This window comes from Cladophialophora bantiana, assembly GCF_000835475.1.
Source record: "Cladophialophora bantiana CBS 173.52 unplaced genomic scaffold supercont1.11, whole genome shotgun sequence".
In the NCBI taxonomy this organism is placed as follows: domain Eukaryota; kingdom Fungi; phylum Ascomycota; class Eurotiomycetes; order Chaetothyriales; family Herpotrichiellaceae; genus Cladophialophora; species Cladophialophora bantiana.
The window spans coordinates 2,108-27,916 of NW_015971585.1; the positions used below are offsets into that span (position 1 = coordinate 2,108).

The 25,809-nt window shown below is 51.7% G+C and overlaps 9 protein-coding genes across 9 annotated transcripts; 5 read left to right on the top strand and 4 right to left on the bottom strand.

Annotated features, from left to right (window-relative positions):
• Positions 1-632: 632 nt before the first annotated feature.
• On the top strand, positions 633-1,678 carry Z519_07431 (uncharacterized protein; the record flags this gene model as incomplete). The annotated part of the gene is made up of 2 exons (XM_016765165.1): positions 633-703; positions 763-1,678. 2 exons carry the CDS (start codon positions 633-635, stop codon positions 1,676-1,678), a joined length of 987 nt encoding a protein of 328 aa, XP_016618134.1.
• A 667-nt stretch (positions 1,679-2,345) lies between these two features.
• On the top strand, positions 2,346-4,250 carry Z519_07432 (uncharacterized protein; the record flags this gene model as incomplete). The annotated part of the gene is made up of 3 exons (XM_016765166.1): positions 2,346-2,364; positions 2,412-3,124; positions 3,183-4,250. 3 exons carry the CDS (start codon positions 2,346-2,348, stop codon positions 4,248-4,250), a joined length of 1,800 nt encoding a protein of 599 aa, XP_016618135.1.
• A 306-nt stretch (positions 4,251-4,556) lies between these two features.
• Positions 4,557-5,478, bottom strand: Z519_07433 (uncharacterized protein; the record flags this gene model as incomplete). Its single annotated transcript, XM_016765167.1, has 2 exons — positions 4,557-4,722; positions 5,198-5,478. 2 exons carry the CDS (start codon positions 5,476-5,478, stop codon positions 4,557-4,559), a joined length of 447 nt encoding a protein of 148 aa, XP_016618136.1.
• Positions 5,479-7,575: 2,097 nt separating this feature from the next.
• Positions 7,576-8,587, bottom strand: Z519_07434 (uncharacterized protein; the record flags this gene model as incomplete). The annotated part of the gene is made up of 2 exons (XM_016765168.1): positions 7,576-8,188; positions 8,265-8,587. 2 exons carry the CDS (start codon positions 8,585-8,587, stop codon positions 7,576-7,578), a joined length of 936 nt encoding a protein of 311 aa, XP_016618137.1.
• A 2,229-nt stretch (positions 8,588-10,816) lies between these two features.
• On the bottom strand, positions 10,817-12,613 carry Z519_07435 (uncharacterized protein; the record flags this gene model as incomplete). The annotated part of the gene is made up of 5 exons (XM_016765169.1): positions 10,817-11,084; positions 11,180-11,748; positions 11,797-12,235; positions 12,290-12,492; positions 12,542-12,613. 5 exons carry the CDS (start codon positions 12,611-12,613, stop codon positions 10,817-10,819), a joined length of 1,551 nt encoding a protein of 516 aa, XP_016618138.1.
• Positions 12,614-13,079: 466 nt separating this feature from the next.
• On the top strand, positions 13,080-16,118 carry Z519_07436 (uncharacterized protein; the record flags this gene model as incomplete). The annotated part of the gene is made up of 1 exon (XM_016765170.1): positions 13,080-16,118. The coding sequence occupies one exon, from the start codon at positions 13,080-13,082 to the stop codon at positions 16,116-16,118; it is 3,039 nt and encodes a 1,012-aa protein (XP_016618139.1).
• A 1,630-nt stretch (positions 16,119-17,748) lies between these two features.
• Z519_07437 (uncharacterized protein) lies at positions 17,749-20,090 on the top strand (the record flags this gene model as incomplete). The annotated part of the gene is made up of 4 exons (XM_016765171.1): positions 17,749-18,249; positions 18,308-18,412; positions 18,469-19,817; positions 19,868-20,090. 4 exons carry the CDS (start codon positions 17,749-17,751, stop codon positions 20,088-20,090), a joined length of 2,178 nt encoding a protein of 725 aa, XP_016618140.1.
• Positions 20,091-21,012: 922 nt separating this feature from the next.
• Positions 21,013-22,726, bottom strand: Z519_07438 (uncharacterized protein; the record flags this gene model as incomplete). Its single annotated transcript, XM_016765172.1, has 3 exons — positions 21,013-22,179; positions 22,342-22,543; positions 22,602-22,726. 3 exons carry the CDS (start codon positions 22,724-22,726, stop codon positions 21,013-21,015), a joined length of 1,494 nt encoding a protein of 497 aa, XP_016618141.1.
• A 402-nt stretch (positions 22,727-23,128) lies between these two features.
• On the top strand, positions 23,129-23,576 carry Z519_07439 (uncharacterized protein; the record flags this gene model as incomplete). Its single annotated transcript, XM_016765173.1, has 2 exons — positions 23,129-23,311; positions 23,358-23,576. The coding sequence occupies 2 exons, from the start codon at positions 23,129-23,131 to the stop codon at positions 23,574-23,576; spliced, it is 402 nt and encodes a 133-aa protein (XP_016618142.1).
• Between the last annotated feature and the right edge of the window lie 2,233 nt (positions 23,577-25,809).

Below are 25,809 nucleotides of genomic sequence, written 5' to 3' on the forward strand. Positions count from 1 at the left end.
CGACGTGATTGATAGTCAGAGATTGCTTGCTGGATCCTAGCCTCTCGATTCGAGGCCATTTACGCGTGATTAAAGGCGAATTGGTTGAGTGGTAGTTGGTTGATTGAGTTGGTAGAGAGGTGGTGGGGTGGTAGAACGCGTGGTGTAAAACAGGGTTGGTGCAAAACTTGGTGGTCAGACTTAACGGCAGACGCCCCGTCAAACTCCGGTCAACTACGAAGGCCAATCAACCTCACCTTCATTAGCCCTCCGAAGCGCTTTGATTGCAAGTCTGCGACGCAAAGATCCAGCTTCGTCCTGGTACGGAGTATTTAATGCTCAATGAAACCTTATACTAGGAGGCTCAAGGCCCGGACGCATTCTATAGAAGAGACGAAGAACGTACTATCTAGGTCGTCGTCGCCAATCACCGCAGGATTGGAATGCACAGACCCAGGTGGGAATATACGGAACGAATGGCGAATTGCCGTGGGGCAGACATAATACAACGACCATGGTACAAAATATTATATAAAGATGCGCCCCAATTGTTTTTTTTTTTTTAATGACAGACCTTTCAATCAGAGGAAAAAACCATTCAAGTGTTGGTCACCGAGTTCAGCTAAAGCTCAGGACCCCAATTCATTTTCATCATGAAGGTCTTGTTGACCGGCGGTAGCGGATTTCTCGCTGCGCATTGCTTAAATGAGTTACTCAAACGCGGGTATTTGGGATCGAAATCTGCTTTGGAAGTTGTCGAGTACTGACCTTTTTTTTATTTAGGCACGATGTGGTCGTCACTGTCCGATCTGATGAGAAGGGGCACTACCTGCAAGAATTGTTCAAGGGCAAGTCGGTCTCGTACACGATTGTCAAGGACATTGCGGTAGAAGGGGCCTTCGACGAGGCCGTCAAGGCCGACCCTCCATTTGAAGCCGTTGTGCACACTGCCAGTCCTTTCCATTTCAAAGTCACAGACAACAAGAAAGACTTGCTTGATCCCGCGATCGACGGGACGACAGGAATCCTGAACGCTATCCACAAGTCAGCAAAATCTGTCAAACATGTGGTGATCACGTCATCCTTCGCTGCCTTGTCGAATTACCGCAACCCGCCTGCTGTATACAACGAAGAGATCTGGAATGATATGACCATGGAAGAAGCTCTGGCGGCACCTGATCCACAGGCGGCTTACAGAGCGAGCAAAAAGTTCGCCGAAAAGGCCGCTTGGGACTTTGTGAAGACGGAGAATCCGAACTTCACTCTGACCTCCCTCAATCCACCCATGATATACGGACCAGTGCTTCATCAAGTCACATCATTGGAGGAACTGAACACTTCCAGCCTGCGGATATTGAATCTCTACCGTGGCACCCCGCGATCTGGACCAGTCGGGTCGCCTATTCATGTTGATGTTCGAGACTTGGCTCTGGCCCATGTGCTGGCCATTGAAAGACCTCAGGCTGCCAATCAGAGATTCTTTGTTGCCGCTCAGATGGCCACCGAGAAGCAGCTCCGGGAGGTTATGGAAGACGCCTTCCCAGAAATCAAAGGAAACCTCCGGGATGAGTTGGTCGACAAGCTTCCGCTATATGGTATCGACAACAAGAAATCCATCCAGGTCTTGGGCATCACATATCGGCCGCTCAAGGAGACAATCGTTGACGCGGTCGAGTCCTTGAAGGCACTCGGGGGATAGAGCTGGCTAGACAGGGATGATATAGACGAGATAGATTTCTTCTATGATCCCTTATCACAGGATCAACTCACCTTTAAGTTTCCCAATCCTTAAGACCTGCTTATCTTCCTCGGATGTCTATAATATCTCCATTGTAAACTTGGCCTTTTAGGGAGCTATTCTCGGGAGGATTCGGCGATTTCAGGAAACCTGAATGCTTCAATTTGCCGCGGCGCTTTTGACCTCCGCCACCTCAACATTTGTCACCCACTTCAACTAACCTATCTGCCCCCATTTGTGTTGGTATACGGCGTTGGGGTGAACGCCGCGGCGAAAATGTCTCTCGATGTGAGTGAGGATCTCACCTGGATAGCCTCGACGACGTCGGAGCCATCTGCTCTGGGAAGTTCCGAACAAAACAGCACCTGCGAAGCTTGTTATGGCAGAAAAGTCAGATGTGATAAGAACCTGTATGAGAGCACACGCGAAACCTGCTCACATTGCCGCGATGGAGGGAGAGCCTGTGTGTAAGGTCATGTCTTAAGATTCGAAGGCCTTTTCATTGACATTTGAGGAACAAGGCCGCATGTCAGGAAAAGCAGCGCCTGCGAGGCTTGTCATAGCAGAAAAGTTAGATGTGATAAGAACTTGCATGAGAGCACACGCGAAGCTTGCTCCAATTGCCGCGATGCGGGGAGAGCCTGTCTGTAAGGTCATTTCTCGAGATTTGGAGGACCTCTCATTGACGTTCGAGGGAAAAGACCGCATGTCAGGAAACGCAGACGCCAACAGTTGGATCACGGCGGAAGCCCCAATTCCATTGAACCCAAAAAGGCCAGACGTCCAGCAGAGGGCGAGAGGGCCTTGACTCCATCCCAGCAACCCAGCTACCTCGGTCGTGCCGACTATATATCCGCCCATGCTGAAATCGATGAGGACGACGCCACTCACTACCAGAGTCCCGGCCCCCGCGCGGGCTCGTGGCACAGCTTCGAGGTGAGGATGCGGCGCAACCTGTCCGTGCTCGAACTGCCCCAAGGGACGCTGCGACAGACCCTGTTGAGAAACTTCCTGCAAAGATGTCGTCCATGGATGCCACTGGTGAACGAATCAGACCTCGACAAGTTCGATGCAAAGAACAAAGACACGCTGCTCGTCACGTCCATGCTGGTGGCAGGAAGCATAGTCTCGTCCACACCACAGGCTGCAGAACAGGGACAGAAGTGCTATCAGCGAGCAAAAGTGCTCTTCTACACCAATGCCGAGCAAAACCACCTTCATGCCATTATGGCCACGATTTTCCTGCAGTGGCTGAATCCGTCCGGCCCAGAGCATGTGTCGATTGACAACAGCAGCTTCTGGCTCCGGATCAGCGTCGCTCTTGCACACCAGTTAGGCCTTCATCGTGAACCCGACCCACGAATGGGAGATGCCAAGTTAAGGCGGAGGATTTGGTGGGCACTGCTCGTAAGATGAGGATAATCCACCTAGTTCACTACCCGCCCACAAACTAACAATACAAAAGTCCAGGGACAATCAGATAGCCGCAAGCCATGGACGTCCGAGGGCTGTTAATGCAGAAGACTCAAACGTTCGACCGCTGCGCATGGATGACTTTGAAGGCGACGACGAGGACGCACTCCTGTTCATGCACTTTGTCCAGATAACTTCGATTCTAGGAGACATGACCGAGCATTACTGTCGCGGCACGCTCTCGGACCGCAAAAAGATCGATTTCGAAGACACCCTTCGCCGGTGGTTGAAAGCTGTGCCACCGAGCTTGCGACTCTACCATCTCGAGACGAAGAGATTGAACGACTACAACTTCAAGTCCCGGCAGCTTCACACGCTCTACTTCACCTCTCTGATAATCCTGTTCCGACATGAAAACAGAAACCAGCCTCCTTCGCCCGTCTCGTTGTTGGCCTCGTCCTTCATTTCCGGGATCTTCGAGGAGTACCTTACGTGGGAGGATATCTCGCATCTCCCAGTGACCTCGATATTCTACCTCATGGTCGCAGCTCTCCTTCAACTGTCTTATCAGCGATTTCCCTCGCTAGCCACACATCGGGCCGAAGAGATCGAAATCATCAGATCATCCTTGAATGAATTGAAGAAGAGGTTCCCGTCCGCCATCGGTGCTGAGAGAGTGGTCAACCAGATGATGAAGCATTCCACTACTCTGCCGGAAACGGTGCAGTCTACCCGGATAGCTCTTACGCCTGAGCAGGAAGAGTTCTTTTCACCCTTTGGTCCCGAGCTGTGTCGGAAATGGCGTCTAGTCTTCGAGAGTCCAGCAGCGGGTCCATTGGAGAGGATTGAGGATTTCGCCGGCGTTACCCAGTCTGATAATGGGGTGATCAATACGGGGCCGCCAACGAACCATCACCTGCAGGCGAGTACGGATCCGCCGCAAGAAGTGCAGGCCATTATCAGTGCCGAGTCGGCATGGAACAGCAGCACTCCATTCTCGTTCAGCATCGACGATCAAAATCTGTTCTCTGATCAACTGGGCCTCGACAGCGTCGGTCGCTGGTGGTGGGCTGATTGGATGCCTGAAGCAGACCTGGACTTCCTCTCTAGATCACTGTAACGGACGGGCTACATTTCCACAACAGAGGCACCCGTTTGTGACAACAAGTCCCCCAGGCAGACATCCCCATAAACAATAATATGATCGAAACAAAGCGGATTGGTCCCCTGCGCCAAAGGCAGGGCAACGGGATCAACAATCCACTGCTGCAAGGGTCTTTGATGTTGTAACGCTTCAACTCCCTGCTCACGAAGTTCTCAAGATAACAGCCGCCCGTGGATGAATGGGCCGTTGTCCTTCCCGCAGTTTCGCAGAACCGGACAATTGTCTACTATAATTGCCCTCTGCGAGGGTGAATAAAAGACATCATGGCTCAGAGGCGTCACTATCGGAGGCATTCACCTCCATATCATCATCATCATCATCCACATGCTGTCTCGCATATGGACTCTTCCTTCTCAACCTCATGCCAAACTTCTTTAGCACATAGAAAATGGCACCAGCAGTATCGCGAGGCATCCCAGTATTGTCACTGCCCAGTTGTATCCTTCATTCTCAAACAACTGCGTGCCAAACAGTGGAAACTCGGTACCCGCCATGTTTCTGATGAGTCCCACGCCGGCAAGCGCAGAGGCGGAGAAGACCATGTAGCTGTCCTCGATGTACATATACGGCATGAGGATCAAGGTGTAAAAGGACCATCCGAACATGACAGTAGCCAGCATGGGGACTATCTAGTGAATGCTGTATGTTGGCACAGAGGTCCAACAAAACCAGAAAAGGGAGATGGAGAACAGGATCGCGTCGAGTTTGGCCAGTCAAGGCGCGCTTCAGGGACATTCTTGAAGTGCTTTGTCATCTTTGCTAATGTCGGCGTCGTCACGATTTGGCTCTTGTGCACGCCGAGGGTGGGAAGAGATGGCTTTTTGGTAATGATGCACTTACCAGACATTTACGGTAGGACCCAGTGTTATGCCCGCAGCGAGTCCGAGGAAGCACAAGCGCACGCCAATAATTTTGAGCCATAGCCGTGCTTACCGAACACCAAGTTGAATGCATCGTTGGAGAGGAACGACAGTCCATAGAGGTAACCGTTGTAAAGAGCAGCGAAGATGGTGATTGCCTCTGTGGCCAGGAACCGGAAGGGGCAAGGCAGTGTAACACGAAACAACTGTGTCAAGGATTGACGCCTCATCTCCTCCGGCACGGCGACGTTGCTCGAAGGCTCTCGTCTCACCAACACGGAATATCTCGTCTCGTTCCGAAAGCCGACGAGGACGACAACCATCGTCACACACAGGCTGCCACGAATCCCCAACAGTGCCCAGAAGACGTCTCTCCATCCTCTTGTTTATACGACGAATGAGAGCAAAAATTACCAGGATGGCCAGCCAGACATGGCGGCCCAGAGGAACACGCTTATGGCCGGTCCCACCGGATGCCGCGACCATAGGTCCGCAATGGTGCCGCCGAAATTCGCTATCGTCACACTGACGCAGAGCCCCGAGAGAAAGCAAAGGACGAGGAAGCCGCCGAGGTCATCAACCAACGCCGTACCCGAAAGAAATAAGAATGTCCCGTACAGCAGGACATAGAGAGGCGTCCGTCCATAATTCTCGGACAAGGGCGCCAAACTCATTGGCGCAAACGCCAGCCCTAACACATACAGCGAGAGGCCCAAGACACCGATCTCGGTGCTGACATGGAAGCACTTGATGAACTTCTCGCAGACGGGGGAATAGCTAGGAGCACCCCTCGAGACGGTCAAGTCGATGAGAGTGATGCTGGCGACGATGGTCCATTTTCGCCAGACAGCCCAGTTCCGCGGGTCGGCCGGGTCGCCAGGTGAGAAGGTGACGACTGTCTTTGACGTTGATTGCACTTGCGAGGCTGTGTGTAGCTGGCCCGTACTCTGTGCTGGAGGAGAAACCCTCAGTCCAAAAGAAAGAATAAAACAACAACATTTGGTGACATTTATCAGCTACGAACGTATGAATAATCACAGAGATGTAACACAGGAGATCAAAAGTTGAATATTTCATCATTGAACTGCCTCGCCGCTGCCTCGTGTCGCGATTCGTGTGATGCCCTGTGGCCTTTCGCGATCAAATCGGCGAATTTGAAATTTTGGCTGACCCCAAACGGCGGTATACACCTTGCGTCACATTAATCCGGACACCGCACAGATTGATTGTGCTGAGGATCGATATGTCATTCTTCCCAGGGACAAAGGAGACAGGCACTGTTGAACCAATCTAGGGCCATAATTAATTGATTGATTGATTGAGTGGGAAGAGAATTTGTATAAGCTGTGATAGATCAGGCTTAAATACCAGCAGCCTCGCAGCCTAGCAAGTGCCCAGTGCCAAGAGTCGACGGTCTTGCCTTAATTAGACTAGGCGTCTTCCTCTCTCCCCATTATCCAAAGAGCTCCAGTTGAACACAGGGGCCACATAATATACGTTATGTATGGCCATAATTTTACACTTTGATAAGCACGTCGAGAGCCGCCGTCGTTATCAAAATCTAATACACTATCGTCGACGAGGGGAGCCTCGTAAGCGGTATGTCGCTGAGATTGTCTTGACTGCAGCCGCCGAATGCACCAAGGACGCTCTATTGCGGGAGAACTCCCCCCAAATATGACCAGTTGATGCGAACGGGGATTTAGTTGGAGACAAAAGACTTGAATTTTTAGGATTGAAGAATTTGGAAATGACATTCCTGTCTCCGCTTACTTCTTTCCGAAGCTACGTATTAACCACTGTTTCATCAAGTATGACTATGGACGGAGATACATGCAATTTTATTTGCCTTCTCACGTAGTTCAGCCACCCATTGTATCTCTCCAACATCATCGTCTACCCCCTCGACATAGTCGGCCCTGTTGCCCTACGCGTCTGTTCATACGCGCACCGGCAAGGCGATCATTTCATGTGGCAATAGCCCCATTCCTCCGTCCCAGGGCAATATTAATCCGAAGCAAAAGCAATAGTAGTTTCCAACAGGATTGATGCCGTGCAATCTTTGCACATGATTTCAAGATGAGCCGTAAGGGAACGTTGTGTCTCATCTCTTTCCATGCCGTAAGGAGTGTCTACTCGGTATTCGTATCTCTTCCAGTCGTAAGGATCGTACGCTCGCGCCCGCGGTCTGGTTCCAGGGGTTGAGCACGATATTAAAATAAACCATTCGTAAGGTGCCAGAAATAAGGATCAGCGTCGGTCGTCGACATTGGCCACCTTTCTGAACATGCATATGCAGCATGGGGTGGGATCGAGGACGGAAAACGTTGCTAGAGAATCGAAGATATGCTTTTTTCTCCTTCGCCAACCCTGAATCAACTTCCTCTCTTGATTCATGACCGCCGAAGGGTAGTTTTCATCTATGCCAGGGCAACAAGGCCAATAACACCGGCAAGAAGCGCCATGACGGGCTTGTTGTTGCTGCTGGCGGCGCCAGTGTAGGTCGCGACGGGGGCGGGTGTTGTGGTGGTCGGGACCGGCGCAACGCTTGTCCAGACGCTGCTGCTGACCACAGGAGCTGGGGATGAAGACCAGACACTGCTCGTAACTGCAACGGAGGCCCAAGTGCTTGCATGAGGGACAGAGTAGCTGCTATACACAACTGACGACCCCCAGTCGTTCCACTGGCTACTCGAGGGCGCTGGAGCCGGGGCCGCGGGGACGCTGGATGACCAATCGACCCATGTGCTTGCCGCGGGAACGGGTGCCGCGGGTGTAGAAGTTGTCCAATCTTGCCACTTGGTCGTTGGAACTGGAACAGGTGCAATGGAAGAGGTCCAGGTCTTTACAGGAGCTGGGGATGAGGACCAATCTTGCCAGGAGGAGGTCGGCACAGAAACCACAACGGAAGACGTCCAATCTTGCCAGTGAGATGAAGTCACTACCGGCGCCGGAGGAGTAGAAGGGGTCCAATCGGCCCAGGACGTTGTCTTAACAGGAGCTGGGGATGACGAGGACCATTCTTCCCATCCTCTAGTGCTTGAACTTGTGTAAGGCGTAGTCGTGGAAGAAGAGGTTGTCCATTCGATCCATTGAGTTGAAGGCGAACTCGTCGTTAAGGAAGGTGTGCTTGACCAATCGAGCCATTGAGCTGAAGGTGAACTCGTAGTTGTAGGGGAAGCAGTGCTTGACCAATCGAGCCATTGAGCTGAACTCGTAGTTGTAGGGGAAGCAGTGCTTGACCAATCGATCCAGGTCGACGAAAGCACCGGAGTCGTCGTGCTGGTGGTGCTTGTGGTGCTGGTGATGGTTGTCGTCCAATCGGCCCAGGTTGAAGAGAGAATTGAGCTTGTGTAAGGCGTAGTCGTGGTCGAAGAGCTGCTTGTGTAAGGCGTCGTGCTCGTAGGACTTGAACTTGCCCAGTCGCTCCATGTTTCCGTCTCTGTCTCTCCTCTTCCGTATACCTTTTCGGCACTTGCTGAGCTGGCAACTGCCAGCAGAACGAGAGATGATCTCATGTTGAAAGAGTAAATAATTTTCGGGGTAGATGATAATACAGAGAGCGAGTGTACTAGAGTCTTAGCGAACGAACCCTAGTGTACGGAGTACAAGCGAGAGATGAGGCTGTCAAACGACGAGAGTGTAATGATGGGAAGAAGAAACAACTTCTGATGAGAGAGACGGGCGGTTTTGTAGTACTTTACCTGCTGGGGAGGCACCCCTCTCAAGCTTCTTCAGCTGTGGGTTCTGCCATGCGAGCATCATAGGTAAACGTAAAGATGGAGGGAGAAATCAACGAGCTGGGGATGTGGCGAGACGAACGAGCATGCAGCATTGTTCCGTCCCACCAAGCCTGTTCCTCTCGGAATCATGTCATAGTGGAGGATGGATAGGCGAGGAGGGTAGCAATCGACTTTTCCAGCCCCCGTACTCGGCACGTCGAGTCAACCCGAGTGGATCCTTTCAAAGCTATGCTGGCGGGGTCATCCTGAGAATAGCCTCCTTCATGGAACATGGCTAGCCGAAAAGCTGGGAAGTTGTTGGCCCTGGCAGTCTGGAGGTCTGATCGCAGATATTCTGTCTCATTGACCCATTGGCCGGGTATAGAGACGAACGAGGGAGCGTTTCTCTGCCGACTTCTCCAGATGGCTGCAGAATCCTCCGTAATAGCTGCATGCACATTACCTAGGCGCCAAAGAAAGAAACAGGAAGAGCCAGCTATGCTGAAATCGAGTGGTTGGCAAGCGATACAGCTTACTGGTGGCCGGATTTGGATTAGTAGTGTCTTCAGCCTCACGCAACCTCTCCAACATATTTTGCAATCCGACAAGACCGTACTCGGCAGTGTGTACGAATACAGGGTACTCCATAGGCTGTGTAGCCATGGAACAGAATGAAATCGTGGGAGGGGTCGAGGACCAAGGTCAGCTGGCAAGCCACGGACAAGATGCAGGGTTGTGCTTGTTACTTGGTACTTGGTAGGAGGCCTGCCCCGTAAGAATTCATCTCGATTCATTGCAATTCTGCTCGTCATGCGACAAACCAAGTCCTGTTACAGTGACCCATTAGGAGCTCTTGTCGGCTTCGACTCTCGTACTTAGTAGTGTGATTGCATGACGATGGGCATTTCTGGCGAACTTGCCGAGACCAGAAGACGGTCGATGTCAATCGAAGCCAGTGCTGGATCTGGTTACCTTGGTTACTACCAGTAGGTAAGAGGAAGAGGATGAGGTTGGCAGGGAACCAGCAGGAAGTCAACAATTGAAGACGCCAAAGCTGCGGTTTCACTTTAGTTGGCTGAGCGGGCCAGGAACGGCGTGATGGTTGGTGTTTGCTTATTGAGTGACCGGGTCTTCCCTGTTTTCCACGTTGCCTTGACCTCGCTCGGCGAATTTCTCACCCTCTCGAAGCCGAGGAGGACAGCTGCACAAGACTCTTCCTTCCCGTTGACTCCATGTTCCTGCCTCTGTTCCTGCCTCAGTGCCAACTGTATCGTCCTCCTGGATCTCAGAACACCGAGTACTTCCCGTCAGATCACGGGTGGCTACGGGTGGCTACGGGTGGCTACCGTGACAGGGTGATTTTGCGTCATTGTCCCAGACTTGTTACCATGTTCTGGAGCTGTCTTTCGGCACTGACGCCAGTTGCGGTTAGAGCACCAGTCGGACTCTTGGATCGATTGGCGGCTGATTGGACCTTGATTGGCACCCATCGCTAGGTAAATGCTTGGAGGAAATGCTTGGAGACATGCGTTGGAGCTAGCGGATCTTTGCACTCCTCACGCTGGCCGATGATGAGAAAAATATTGGAATGACGGCATTGGCATGCTACTGTACCAGCTCGCTAAGGTCTGTGCTTTATTGGTAGTTGTTCCACAGGAGTTCCCCACAGTTCCGTATGGGCTCGCTTGCTCGCCCACCGATAGAGGCATCACATCATGCGCCCCAAATATTCCAGCAATGCCACATGGGCCGCTGACCTACCATCCCGTTGAACCGCCTGATTGGTGCATGTTAACAATCCAACTTTCTGTTTTCGACCCGGAAGCTTCGACGATATTCGGCAAAAATGTACAAGACTGAGCTTGTGCATAGGTCTCTTGTCCCCCGAGTCACCACCTCTCTCGTATTGAATGAATGTCGCTTGTGTGACAGCATGGCTTCACTCATCGTCGATCCCAGAGTCTGATCCTGACTCCCATCCAATGCCATAATTCTGGGCCATTTGCGTGAAATCGTTGTAATGCGCCTCTCGTTCTTCCAATGGCGCCAGACGAAATGTCGCATCCCTGAGGTCCAAAAGTCGATCCTTCATTCTCGAGTTGCATTCGAGGGCTGCCGATACATCCAACCCGCTCCGCTGCCGGCTAGTCTCGAAGAGTGTGTCTGGAAACGTGTCCAGCAAAGGAAATTGTAGCCTTGTCTGAAATCTGAGCGTACGTCAGCCTTTTCCATCGATTCATCTTTTCCAAGGCAGCTGGTTCGCTTTCAGAAATGAGGCAAGAAAGCAAAGGCGTCGACTCACATCTCGACCACGCTTTCTTCGTTCAGTCTTCGTCGAAGCCGCTCCTCGTGTGTCAGAGTCAACGGCCGGGTATCTGACTCGAGGTGGTCTCGCTCACATTCAACTTGGGCGAAAACGTGATGGAACCTCGCGACCGACGGACTGACCAGACTGGGGCTGTAGTCCAGGTCTAAATGTGATGGCTCTGGCAAATTAGCGCTTTGATCATTTTCATACCCATTGCCTTGCTCCATCGGAGTCCCGTTGGAGGAGCCCTTAGCCCCAAGTTTTGAGCCCGTGACGCTTGCGTGAAGCTCGAAGACGTTTTGAACCCCATTGGTATTCAAAGTATCCTCTAATAGGCCCAGTGATCCTCGTTTCCCTGCCTTGGCATGAAGCCTTGTCGGGAGCGTGACAGATTCAATGCCCGCGCAGAGGAGCGCAGTGCTCATCCAATCAGAGCCACTGTCGAGCTTCACGTATCGAGGAAGGATTGAGGGAGGGGCAGCAAGCCGTATGTATGCTGATGCTTGCTGTCCAATTGTCTGGAGCGTTCTTGCAGCATTGCACGCTCTTCCTGACTGCTTTTCCTGTTGCTGTTGAGCTACTTGTCAACAGCGGAATTTGCGAGGACGTACCCTAGTCACTCTGGAACCGTCTTCAATGCCCCAAACCCAGATGCTCGTCTTTCTATACTCATCTCTCAGGTTGTCCACGTACTTCGCAGCAAAGCCTCCCCATGCATCGTCCGCACCAGTGAAGAATTGAAAACCTTGCACTTGATCGCACTCCTCTACGAACGGTCTGACATCGCGATCAAGCAGATCAATTTCTTTGTCCAGGCTTTCGAACAGGTCTTCACCGGCAGACCAGTTTTCAAAGGGCATGAGTTGCGAGTTCAGCTCGTACTCGCGGAGCTGAACGATGGATCGAGGATGATAGAAGACACGGTTGAAGTCGGACCAATACCTCACGTCCGAGGCGTGGAGTTGTGTAGTTGGAAGACCAAGGTCTAGATTTCTTTGGTATTCGGATGGCTCAATCCGCTGCTCTTGATGTCTGGAGGTGTTGCCGTCCCTGGGGGTATTCAGAATCACATCCAGTCGAGGGAGTCCTCAAACAGCGACATACCAAAGACCGGGAACAGGATGCGAGTCCCCCGGGATGTCGTAAAGGGCATTGAATTTACGAAGAGTGCCAAACCCGCCCTTCAGGTCATATATTATGGTTCGAGGAGTGAATGTCTCGGAGCCATCGGATCCAAGGCCTGGCCGGAAGTGAATGTCTGGGTTAACAAGAGGTTCTTCATCGTCAGAATAGGTGAAGTATGATTCCTTTTAATCTAAGTTAGACGGATCTTTACTACAGTCGCGTAGCGTATACCTGAGCGTTCCAGAAATGGGTCGCTAGGTAGTTGCTCTTGGTTCCAAGCTGAAGAGTAATGATTTCATGCATTTTGGGTGAAGAGGATCATGCTGGAATTGAACAAACCTTCCGCAGTGCACTTCGTAAGAGATTTAGAATGCAAAGGTCGACGACAATTGTATTTAAAACATCATAATCATACGATGGGAGAAGGTGAAAGCTGTAGATTGTCGAGGCTGAAGAATGTGGAGTGATCAACGTGACGCAAGCTTCTTCCGTGACTCGCGCACGTCAAGTTGCATGACTCGGAATTCGGAGTTTTTGGACAACTTGTTCACAAGCCTGCGAGACGAACATGCGAGAACCAGAAACGACAACGGTGTCATAGACGTTATTTTGCCATTTCTCTGTTTAATATCCTTTTCACCCTCAGATTTCTACTCGAGCACCATTCTGGAAATGTGCTCGCCAAACCGAATCTGCAAACTATCCTCTCTTTGAGTCGCCTGACGAGGACCATCCCATTCAACTTCTGAACTTCGCCGATCTAAGCACAATGGCACCCCCCGGCCGACGGAAGCTTTCGACATTTAGCTTCCTAGCACTATCTCTCCTCCTATTCCTTTCTACGACTGCCCATGCTGCTTCTGCAGTCCTGGGTATAGATTTGGGTACAGAGTACCTAAAGGGTGCCATCGCCCGGCCCGGGTCACCCATAGAAATTGTCCTGTCTAAAGATTCAAAGAGAAGAGAGGCTGCAACGCTTGCGTTCAAACCCTCCAGAGCCCAGATAAAAGATGGTGATGCTTTTCCCGAACGCCTCTATGGAGGCGATGCCATAGCGCTCTCCGCAAGATTTCCGAGCGATGTCTATCCCAACCTGAAGAGTTTGCTGGGTATGGAATACTCTGCGGAGGCTGTTAAGGCCTATGCCATCCGATACCCCGGGTTGAACCTTGTACCTGTGGCAAGAGGCAACGAAACGGACAAGGATGCTGGTACGGTGGGGTTAAAGAGCCAGAGTTTCGGGACCAAGAAGGACGAAATATTCATGGTGGAAGAGTTACTAGCCATGCAATTGAAGAACGTCAAGAGCAATGCGGAAGCGATGGTCGCCAAGGGTGTATCTGTCACTGATGTGGTCATCACATACCCTGCGTTCTATACCGCTGAGGAGAAGCGAGCCATTCAACTAGCCGCGGACCTGGCGGGATTGAGAGTTCTAGCTCTTGTCAGCGATGGACTTGCTATCGGGCTTAACTATGCAACCCATCGGACGTTCGACAGTGTGACGGATGGCGGAAAGCCTGAGCACCATCTTGTCTATGATATAGGTGCTGGATCAACGACTGCAACGGTGCTCAAGTTTCAAGGCAGGACGATCAAGGGGCCAGGCAAGCGAAATTCCACCGTTCAGGAGGTCATCGCTCTCGGAGTGGGATTCGACGCCTCGCTAGGAGGGGATTCTTTAAATGATGTTATTGTCGAAGATATCATCTCCCGTTTCCTGGAAACTCCAAGCGCTAAGAAATTGGGATTGGGTCGTGAGCAAGTTCGATCTCACGGGAAATCAATGGCGAGGATTTGGAAAGAGGCGGAACGAGTGCGACAACTTCTCAGTGCCAACGCGGCGTCAACCGCGACTCTCGAAGGCCTCTATGATGATGATATCACTTTCAAGTACAGCCTCACCCGAGATAAGTTTGAAGAGCTCGCTGCAGATCATGCTTCTCGTGTAGGGTTTCCCATTGAAGCCGCTCTCCAGTCGGCCGGGCTGCAACTGGACGACCTCGACTCGATCATTCTGCACGGAGGAGCAGTGAGAACCCCATTTGTGCAGAAGCAGCTCGAAAAGGTGGCTAGCGGATCGTCCAAGCTGAAGACCAACGTCAACGCCGACGAGGCTGCCGTCATGGGAGCAGCTTTCAAAGCTGCCTCTTTAAGCCCCAGCTTTAGGGTCAAAGACATTCGTGGCGCAGATATTTCGGGTTTCTCTTTTTTCTTGAAATGGAGTGTCGAGAACAAAGAAAAGGCACAGAAACTGTTCCATCCGTCCTCCCAAGTTGGAGCTGAGAAGCAAGTGCCTATCAGGACGCTGGAAGATGTCACCTTTGGGTTCACTCAAACAGTCAAGGAGCTAGAACTTCCTGTAACGGAGGTTGGAGCATTGAACTTGACGAAATCTGTGGGTGAGCTGAAGGAAAAGCATGGATGTGCGGCGGCGAATATAAGCACCATTTTCACAATGCGGTTGAGTCATGTGGATGGGTTGCCAGAAGTTGTTTCGGGGTCTGTTAGCTGCGAAACTGAGAGCACCAAAGGCGGGACCGTCATTGACAACGTCAAAGGTTTGTTTGGCTTCGGCTCGAATAAGGACGGTGATCAGAAGGTCGTCGAAGACGAAGACGCGACTGGAGGAACCTCAGAATCTCAGATTCTGTCGCCTTCGTCTGATCCAACAAGCTCTGGATCAACCATGTCATCTGCTTCGCCATCACTTTCAGATTCAGAGTCGGCCGCTTCTTCCTCTTCCTCCTCTTCGACTAAAGCCGCAAAAGCAACTAGATCCACGCCCACAATTGTTTCAATACCACTGGCTCTGAGATCGACAGTTGTTGGGCTCAATGCTCCCCCTATTGAAATTCTGCCTCGTCTCCGACAGCGTCTAACTCAATTCGATATCTCAGATCGCAATGCCGCTCTCCGAGCTGAAGCTTTGAACACTCTCGAGGCTTTCACATACCGAACAAGGGACTATCTGGAGGACGAGAGCTTCATCGCTGCCTCGAGTCAGTCTGTTCGGAAAGAACTAGAAAAACAGCTGTCAAGCATCTCCGAATGGCTATACAGTGACGGCCTCGATGCCAAACTCCAGGACCTCAAGGACAAGTTGAAGACTCTCCATGGCCTCGTTGATCCGGTGTTGAAGCGTCAGGATGAAGCTATGAAACGGCCGGATGCTGTGAAGGCCTTGAAAGAGGGACTGGAGAGCATGAATGGGATGATTACGATGGTGGAAGGAAGCATCAAGAAGGCTGCAGAAAATGCAGCTTCGAGTGCAAGTGAATCTGCAGAATCTGCAGCCTCGAGTGCCTCGACAAGCTCGGCTACAATGGATGGAGATGATTTAGACGAGGACCCGTATAGCAGCGCGTCAGCAGGTGAAGCAACGCAGACAGCCGAACCGCCTCCGGTTAAACCATATGAGTACACGAACGAAGATCTGGCAGCTCTTACGACGAAATATGATGAGGTGAAGAAATGGCTCGACGAGAAACTTGCCATGCAAAACACCCTGGGTCCACACGATGATCCTGCCTTCCTGGTCTCTGAATTGCAGAACAAGGGGCAGGAGTTACAGAAACTGGTTTCGGATACTATTATGAAGACAATCAGGATGCCAGAGATACCCAAAAAGGGGAGGACTGGGGGTGGAAAGAAAGCGACAGGGAAGGGAAAGGCCAAAAAGACGAAATCTTCCACCCCAAGCGGCAGCGAGACCGCAGGAAGTAGGACCTCCAAAGTGAACGCTTCATCAAACTCATCGTCGACGCCGACTGCCTCAGCGACGAAGAGCATCAAGGATGAGTTGTAAGTAGGTAAACTCAAGCGACATGTTGTTTTGCATCACTACTTTTGGCCACATCAAGAATATTCATGATCCGACCCTTAGCAGCTCAAGACCATGTTATCGGGAGAGAAGATCGAACCAATGATTAAAGGGCGCGGGACAAGTGCCGCCCCCTATTATCACTGTCAGCCGCACGAGCTGTATTGATCGACAGGGTTCCGATGGAATCCCAAGTCCGATAGTTGACCCGCTCCTACCATGGCCCACGGGGCGAGGGGCCTTCTCGCCAGGACGGCGACCATGGATGTTTTATATGTGTACTTACATATGGACAATTCTTGGTAGTAGGATGGATCGACTAGAACACTTTGGCATTCCAGAAGGCTGAAACGTGAGGGAGATCGGACAGGCGAAAGATGGTGGCGAAAGCCTTCACCGAATGCAGGCGTCGAAACGTGGGAGGGTGAAATTCTTGGGACTGCACATTTGTTCAAAAGCTGAAACGGCCCAGTTTGATTGGATTGGGCCGCCGAGCACGCAGACGAGCCTTGAGCGGGCGAGGGAAGATGAGGGAGGGGGCGATATGTCAGCCCTATCGACTCTTAGCATCTGCGTCTGCGCAGTAGCATCTCACCTTGGTATCTTGGTATCTTGGGTGTGGGCATGGAGGCCACAGTATAGAAAGTGGTGATGAGCGAGGGCGAGAGTGCGAAGAACAACGCGCAAGAGGATCAAGGAGTGGATTTCACCGCTCTTTATCTGTCGTTTCGCTGCAATCTGGTGAAGAAAAAGAAGTGCGTATTTGTCGCAAGTACTTTGGTTGTCAGCACCCCAAATCAGTCTTCCCTGCAGATTCCATTAGGCGTCAGACAATACGAGACAGGCCACCCCGGGAGCCGCTAGAGCCCACTACCGGCCTTAGCATGGGTCCAGAACCCCCAAAGGGGCCCCCTCTTGGCCGCCACTTTTGTGCGTTCATTGTGTTTCTTTCTTCTCTGCCTGCTGCTCGCAATCTGTACAAGTACACAGTCCCTAGGTGGCGTACGGAGACGGAGGCGGAGGTAATGTGATGCTAGATGAGAGACTTGCAATCTCGGGGCGGCAGCAAGGTTCCGGGACCCCAGTGAATCATTTCCCTATGGCCTGGAGGACGGTGAACGGGGGTGTCAATCCTTCGCAGCTCAGCCTGATAAATAGAGGGCGAGAGGGCAGCTAGTGTCGCTTTAGGTACCAAATACCCTGTACCATTACGCATCATTACGGGCTCCGTGCCTGCTGTTTGGGTGTCTCTTCTCTGCCGCCTGCCACCCTCTTCAGCACTGCAACCGCAGCCACAGCCGCACGTCCCTCTCTGCTTCTATCATTGCCTCTTCTTCAGCTGTCTTTTCCATTCTCAAACGGCTTCGTCTTGCCCTTGCCAGAGTTGCACTACACTACCGACTTACCTCCTCGCACTGACTGAAGTTTGAGTTCTAGTCCTCGTCATCGCCCCAAACAGTGCACTTTCCTTTCGCTCAGCCACCGCTCTCACTCGCCTTACCAATCCACCTCGTCTCGATCGCCATCAACAACCCCCAAAAATCACGACTACAACAAAATCCCTCTGCCAGTGCCCTCGCTTCTTCCCCTCGCCTTTCTATTCAATGTCGATGTCATGAGCTCGCGCTTCAAGTCTCTAGGCTTCGGTTCCAAACGAAAGAGCAGTGCCAACATCCAAACCGCCTCAACCACCTCCACCTCTGTCGCTTCACCCAACGGCTCCATCTCGAACGCCACGACTCCTCCCCCTCCTCAAAACTCTTCGCAAACCAGTCTACCGCCCATGAATCCCAATCAGCCTGGTGTCCCTGGACGTCCTCCCAGCTACTCATACAACAGCGTCCAGGGACGGCCTCAGTCGCCGATGCCGCCCGCTCAGAATCAAATGGCCCATCATCCTGCTCCCATCGATACCAGGGCCGGTGCCTATGTCGGCGGTGCTCCTCAGTTGGGTCCCCCGCAGCCTCCAGGGTACGGCGGCGCATATATGAATCAGACGATCGGTCCGCAGCCTGGCATTCAGCACATGACCAATCAATTTCCACCTGGTGCTCGTCCCGCTGAAGTTGAGGGCGCAGGGAGAAGCAAGGCCCAGCTAATTGTCGGCATCGATTTTGTAAGATGTACACCGTTCAGAACGATTTGATATTCTGGTAGCTGACGCTTGTTCTCAGGGCACCACCTTTTCGGGCGTGGCATTCGCGTTTGCGACGAACACCGAAGCAAAAGAGGATATAATAACGGAATGGCCAGGCGCCGGCAATCAAACAAAACAAAAGGTGGGCCCAATCAGACACTTGGAAGAATGTGGATGAAATGCGACTGACTTGAATAGATTCCCACTGTGCTATATTACGATCAATATCAGAAAGTCGTCGGTTGGGGTCCTGACATTGCTGATGCCCTTGCTCCGACCGGCTATCCCAAGCCTGGCGTGCAAAAAGTGGAATGGTTCAAGCTGCAACTCATGCTCTCGGGCAACACGTATATTGATCCCATTAATCTACCCCCTCTTCCACCTGGGAAATCCGAAATCGATGTGGCGGCCGACTATCTCTTCAAACTGCGGCAAGCTATGCGAGTCCAGTTGCAAAAGACACTGGGCGAGGTCTTTAACAGGGAAGAGCGCAATATCCGATACTTTTTGACTGTCCCTGCCATTTGGAACGATGCCGGTAAAGCGGCGACCAGAGCCGCAGCTATTCAAGCTGGATTCATTCGTGATGAGAACGACAACCGACTGACCCTCATTACTGAGCCCGAAGCCGCGGCAATGTTCTGCTCCAAGACCGGTCTCCTCAACCTCAAGATCCACGACGCAGTCCTGATCGTAGACTGCGGTGGTGGAACCGTCGATCTGATCGCGTACGAAGTCGAAGAAGAGACTCCGTTCACTGTCGCCGAGTGCACGGCTGGTAGTGGTGATTCTTGCGGCTCGACTGCTCTCAACCGAAACTTCTCCAACATTCTGCGCGCAAAGATCAGAAAAATGAAGTTGCCCGATGGATCAAAAACTGCCGGTCGAGTATACGCCAAATGTATTATGGACTTTGAAAACAGAATAAAGGCCGATTTCCGCAACAACGGTCAGAAATGGGCCGTCGATGTTGGTATCGAGGCTGAATTCCCTGAAGCTGGTATTGAAGAAGGCTACATGACGTTCACTAACGAGGAAATTCTTCAATGCTTTGAACCCGTCGTCAACAGAATTCTGGAACTCGTTCGCAACCAGATCATTGCTATCCAGGCGCAGAATAGGTCATTACAAAATGTTCTTGTGGTCGGTGGCTTTGGTGCGTCCGAGTATCTCTTCCAGCAGATCAAATTGCACGTCCCGCCACAATTTCAATCCAAAGTTGTCAGACCCATGGATTCCGTAGCTGCGATTGTGAAAGGCGCCGTCACGGCTGGAATTACTGAGCGGGTCATCACTTCTCGCGTCGCGAGACGACATTATCTCATGGCGACCCTCCAGCCGTTCAAAGAAGGTCATCATCCCGAACAATATCGCGTGCCTAGCCTCGATGGCAAGGATCGGTGTAAATACACACGACAAATCTTTGTGCAGAAGGGCGAGAGAGTCAAAATTGGTGAACCCGTCAAAGTCTCGTTCTTCAGGCAGGTGGCACCTGGGGCGACGTTGATGTACGAAGATATCCTTTATGCCTGTGATGAGGATGTTTGGTTAGTTTCCAGTCTCTGGTGTTGATGTTCCCTAGCTAACCATGTCACAGCCCCGAATATACGAAGGATCCCCGTATCAAGGAAGTGGTCACACTCACTTCAGATCTATCCAGAAAGAATCTTGAGAAGGACTTTGAGAGAATGGATACTCCGCAAGGCACATTCTACAGGGTGTACTTTGATATTTACCTGACCTTGGACGGGTCCGAGTTTAATGCCGAATTGGTGTGCCAGGGTGAGGTGATGGGAAGATGTAGCGCGAGGTTCAGATAGGACCGTGGATTGAAGCATGGATATGGCCCAGACACTGGGAAGATAATTCCAACATCAAGAGCAGAACCATGGCGGCTCGGGGAAAAAAAGACAAGAGACAGGAGCGGCTTAATGAGTAGGAGTTTGAAGACGAAGTATGAGGAAACGACAACGGCAACTGAAGAAGGGAGTTGGGAACATCCCTGATCGAGCCTAAGCTGCACTTTTGATGACTGCTGATGTGGACATGATCACAGTGGAAGTACGTCGAGCTTGAAATGAAGGCCTCGTCAGGGTGATGTTGTCCTTGGCACAGTGACGTTGAACGAAAGTGAGGATCAAGAAGGAAAAAGCCAGGAGTTGCATATTGTCCATGAGCGAAAGCAATGGACCTTTTGAAAGCGCGAGATACAATAAAGCAGACGCATCAAATCAGATTTAGTGTCGAAACTAACCAGACATCATCCTGCTAGCTCTTATACGGGAAGAAGTCCGATTGACTGCCGTGCCCTGCGTACTTTGGTTCGGGTTGATGCTGTACTATGAGGCGACCTCGCTCAACACCTCTCGATGGCCAGCTGGGTGGCTGCTGTTCGTCTACCTCAATGTCCCTCCCTAATTTCAGGCGGCTGCGAGACCCACAGTTCCATCAATTGTGTGAGGATAGTAGGCAATGCTGGCCTTGCCTGAGGGTGTCCAGTGCGCCAGCTCAGCCCCATGGCGCTTGGTTCGCGTTGCTTATCTGGAATTCTGGAACTCCTTATTGCCGTGAGCGGACCATATATATATATATATATATAAAGCAAAGAGCTTATCAGGGATCTCTGCGGGCTGGAACACTCACCCAGGTCTGGAATGGAATAGACAGACGATAGGACCGTACATCAATTAATATGGGCCACAGAGAGCCTCAGAAGGATTCGACATTGCGTCGATCAACCCATCAAACTTTCCTCGCGACCCAGTGACTGCACCTGTACCGATTCTGTAATAAGCTGTTTGGATCCTGAATATATCCCGAATCGGCAGGGAGGATCTCGTGAGTAATCACTTCGAAACCCGTGCGTGAAACGAGCTGAACGACTTCTTCGTCAGTAAGTTCAAAGGATCCCGGTTCGGCGATGCCTTTGTCTTCAAGGTCCGGTTTTGGCTGGCTGCTTGGTCCAGACTCTGGCCGCGTATTGTCGCCTAGTTCATCGTCGTCGTCGGTATTTCCACCCGGCCCACGATCATCAAAATGCCACAACAGTGGGCCAATGTTGATCCAAGCGCCTCCTGTCTTTAAGCAATTCCGTACCGTCTGAATATATCGAAGGAGATTAGGTGCTGTATCGACAAAGAACAGGGATACCACCCCGTCGAATGTCTCTTTGGAGTCCGGCGTGGAGTAGGAGAGCACGAAATCTCCGGCCGTCATGTTCATTTCACCGACTGGTAACCCGGCGGAAAGCCGGGAGGAGAAGGCCTCACCTGGATGAACATCTGGGACTGTATAGCATTTGAGCTGATTAGCGCGAGACACCACATTTGTGAATGTATGCGCGAAGGGGTAAACCGAGTACTGGTGGGCGCGTTCGGCGTTGTTGAGAATGAAATTGCTTGCGAGCAGTTGGTGGTAGGAGATCTCGTTGCCTGTTGCATGGAAGCCTCGCAGAGAGAGTTCAAATAGTACGCGGCCCAGTCCGGCACCAGGGAGAAGAAGTGACGGGGACTGATTATGCTGTTGGACAGCAGGGAAAATCGATTCGAGGTCCGAGAGGATCGTTTTGAGGAGTGGTTCGACCTCGAGAGTGAACCCTTCGTGAGACCAGTCTCGATAAAACTGACGAATAGTTGAATGCGCTTTGGAAATGTCGTTCGGTTTGGCTTTCCCTTGCCAGTTCATCCAGGAGTCTACGTGCGGTTTCTCGGGGAGTCCAAATGCACCTGCTCCTAGGCGGAATATTTGGTCTGCTAAGTCGGCGTTATGGTCCAATGCATCGTCAACAGCATTCAGCGTGTCGAGAATGGAAAAAGGAGGAGCTGCAAGCATTCGCCACTGGACTGATGGGAGAGCGTAGAGATTCTGTCGCCTTCGGTGGGTTGTGTTGTAGTGTGCGTTTTTTCGGTACTGACTTCAATCTAGGTCAGCGGCGTTAGTTAAAGCGGTTTCCCATTGGGGAGGTGAAAACAGGTGAAGAGTCATATTAGAGGCATAGACACCGTCTTAGGAGCTGGTCGTCCTTGGGCGAGACTGCCGTCAAGAGAATCATGTCATGCTGAGTCCGAGCACCGCATCGTGGGAAGTGAAGTTGAGGGGCCCTTGTCCACGATCAAGCACGAGACCTTCATTCAAGACGCCACGAGCCAGCAAGGCAATCATCCCGTAAGAAGAAGCCGCCAAACGAAAAGCTGCCATGCCACCTTGGCCGCCGTCCGTGTCAGGTGCCGACATTCGTTGGTCAGGGTAGTTGCGATCAAAGACCATATGAAGACTAGAAGCCTTGGTCGAAGTGCCAAAGACCATTGCATGAAACTCCCTGGTTCACTTACTGAAATGAATCGAGAGCAGCAAAGATGACTCGCCGTTCAAGAGGGTCGGCCAGAGGCCCGGCATCATGGAACAACGGCTTGGGTTGCGATACGGCGGCATCCTCGGTGTGCTGAACTCCAGCCATCCTAAAGAGGCATCGGAAGCGCTAGGCAGAAGAAGGTCGAGCAGGCGATTGCTGATGCTAGAGCACGGAGCTTTTGAGAGGAGTGATGATTTTGGGATATTGCAATAAAATTAACTGTCAACTTCGCAGAGTGAGGTCGGATGCATGCCAAGCCAGATATGAATGGCAGCACCCAACACCGCCATTGCTCTCTACCCCCTTCTCTTCTCTGCCTGCAATAACCAACTTACTACATCCCTCAGAGTCATCCATGAGACTAAACCTACTGAGAAACAGCAGTTGGTTGGAAGCACCGTCTAAGTCCCCCTTCCGACTTGTATAGCGATATATTCAACTCAGCGTTAAACCTCCGTTCCCGGCAATACCCTGCGTTCCTACCACTGCAATTGATTCCACGCAGTCATGGAACCCTCCTTCAGGCCTGTCGACGAATCGTTCCCCATGCCTAGACACCCTCATCTCAACTTCCACGCCCACCTGAGTTTCATGGGAAATTGCACGATGGTCCATTTGACCACCACCAACCTCAGCCAAGCTGAGAGCACTCTGCCGCCTATGGGAAGTTTTGTCTACGCAATGCCTGACGTACGTAAAACTCCCTCAGCAACAGGCTCCGTCTGATGAATTCTAGATGAGAAACGATCGAGATGTGATCAGCACACCTCTGTTGACCTCGGGCTCTAGCATTGACTATGCCACTAGAATGGCCAAGGTCCTTGCTCGGAAGATGAAACAACCAGTGTACGTGGGCTGCAGCATGGATTTCACGGGCACGACAGCCGAAGAGGAAATGGAAGGCTTCGCCGCTGTCGTCGATCAGATTATGGAGAGGTGGACCCCCAAATCGTGAACCGGTCCTGCTCGCCTGGGTCCCTCATCTCCCGTTGGGTCGATATTCTAGAATGCTGTCAAAAGAGGTCCCCGATATCCAAGGATCGGTATCCTGCGACCTTACAATTCATTGGGTCGGGGACCAGACCTGTGCAAACAAATCGGTACTATTCCTTGCCCTTGCTGGAATTCGGCACTTTAGAGCCTCATCGACCCTTTTAGCACCAGTGCAGGAACCTGGAGTATTTGACTACTTAGTAAATGTCTCCCGATGCACCACGAGATCTTCGCTTGGAGACTCGGAACCTCTGCTCTGTGTGAGAAGCACTTGGAGATCGATCGCCGTTCGCTGTTCGCCAATTCTCGGCACGGCTACCGGTTGCGAGGAAACCCCGGTGGCAATTGTCACTGCCTACAGGACGTCACCCTGCTTGAGGTTGCTGATCGAAGCTTGGCTCCCACAGAGGGCAATTCTTCCAAGGTGCTGGCGTCAGATCACACACCTGATGACACCGACGGCCCTTAGACGTCAGTAGAAACTAAATTGGCGGTTCATCAAACAGAGGGCCATACCTTAGCTCTTCCGCGGAGGCTACACCTCAATGATCCTTGCGGCCTCTTTTCAGAGAGTCTAGTTGGAGGTCCCGGAGGTGTTCACCACCGCCTCTTGCCCTCCCAGCGTCGGGGCTTGTCGCAATGGTTGTCTGCACTATCTTAACTTTCGGCAAGTGGCCGAGTTGTCATATTAAGGGGATTAGCCATTTTGCAAGGCCTTCACCTTTCGACTTTGCACATATCGCATGCACGCTGTCGATCATTTCCACCCCCTTGAGCTCAATGGCAACGTATTCAGGGCTATGTACTGAGGCCACAATAGAAGAATGCTCAACCAAAAGCTTCGTGGCCGTCACGCAGCCGCCAGGGGAGTTCCAAATATTAGCTTCTCGGAAACCCCCCAGCATGGGGTTCATCTGGTCTGACGCATTATTGAACTCACTTTAATTGAGTCATACACACTTTGGTCAGACCGACAAGGGGGCAGACAATCAACACCTTGCTGCAGCTTGTCGATCCTCGGCTCAATTCTCTCAAATCTTCAGCACGAGCACCGAGTATATCCTAGGTATATGACAGATGCCACCCAGGACCTCCTTTGTACACAAATCCAATAAACACCCAGTCACGACCCAATAATAACCCCACAGACAATTATCCTGACCAGGAATGAAGCAGCATGGGGAATAGATCGGGTGAGGTGGTAAAATTAAGAACTTTTCCCTAAACCTTCCATCATTTGAGCCAGCAGATTGGATCTGCCAAATCCGGTTGCTCCCAAGCAACACTTCAACTGCGTCATTCCATTTATGAAACTAGTTGAAAATCTAGTGAAGACCAAGGAAGCGTGGATTGTCACTCGTTGTTCGTTCGACTTTTGGTGATGGTGTTACTCCCTGCTCGCGATATCGCTTCGACTCGCCAGACGAGATGTTTCACGGAGAGAACGGAAAGAGTGGTTGGGTTCGAAACACCTACCCTTGGATTGTGAGCTTGTCTGATCCTCACTGCATGAGTGCGGGACTGAGATGCCAGGGGAAATCCCACCTTGCTGCAATGCGAGCTGCGAGCTGCAAAGTCGATCCTGTTTGAGGGTCGTGTAGATCCGAAGGCTAAGTTCCGTTCCAACGGCTTGCCAGTGGTACTTCCAACCGACTGGATGGCGTTCCCGAGGGGGGGGGGGGGGGGGGGGAATCCTTACCTCCCAGACACCCTGGTTTGCTAGCTCCCTGGCGTTTAATCTAAGTTCCAGGTCTCCTCAGGGCTGCACGCTAAGGCCACAAACCAGTCTTCTGGAACTATGTCTTGGCCGTTTCCATTATTTTCTGGGAGTCTCTTGCGCCACCAAGCCGAGAGATGAGCGACAGTTGCTCGCACGATCCTGCACAGAAGAGGGAAATGGTTGGGCTTGGGATGCGTATGCCCATCATTTGGGGAAAGGACAATGCTGCACATCACTGCTCACGCGGCAAAATGTTGTCGATGATTTCCCCTACGGACTCTGCAATTCCGTTAAGTCCCCGGCCTAATTCTGCACCTCAATGGAAACAGACAGAGATGACGGGATTGACCGCCGCAGACACTGGGGATCCAGGATCAATTATCCATTCCCAGGTTGTGCGAAGCCACAACTCTATCAAGGACTCCGTGTCTGGTGGAACCTCAGATCCTGCTTTCCGTAGGAGATCCGTTACTAC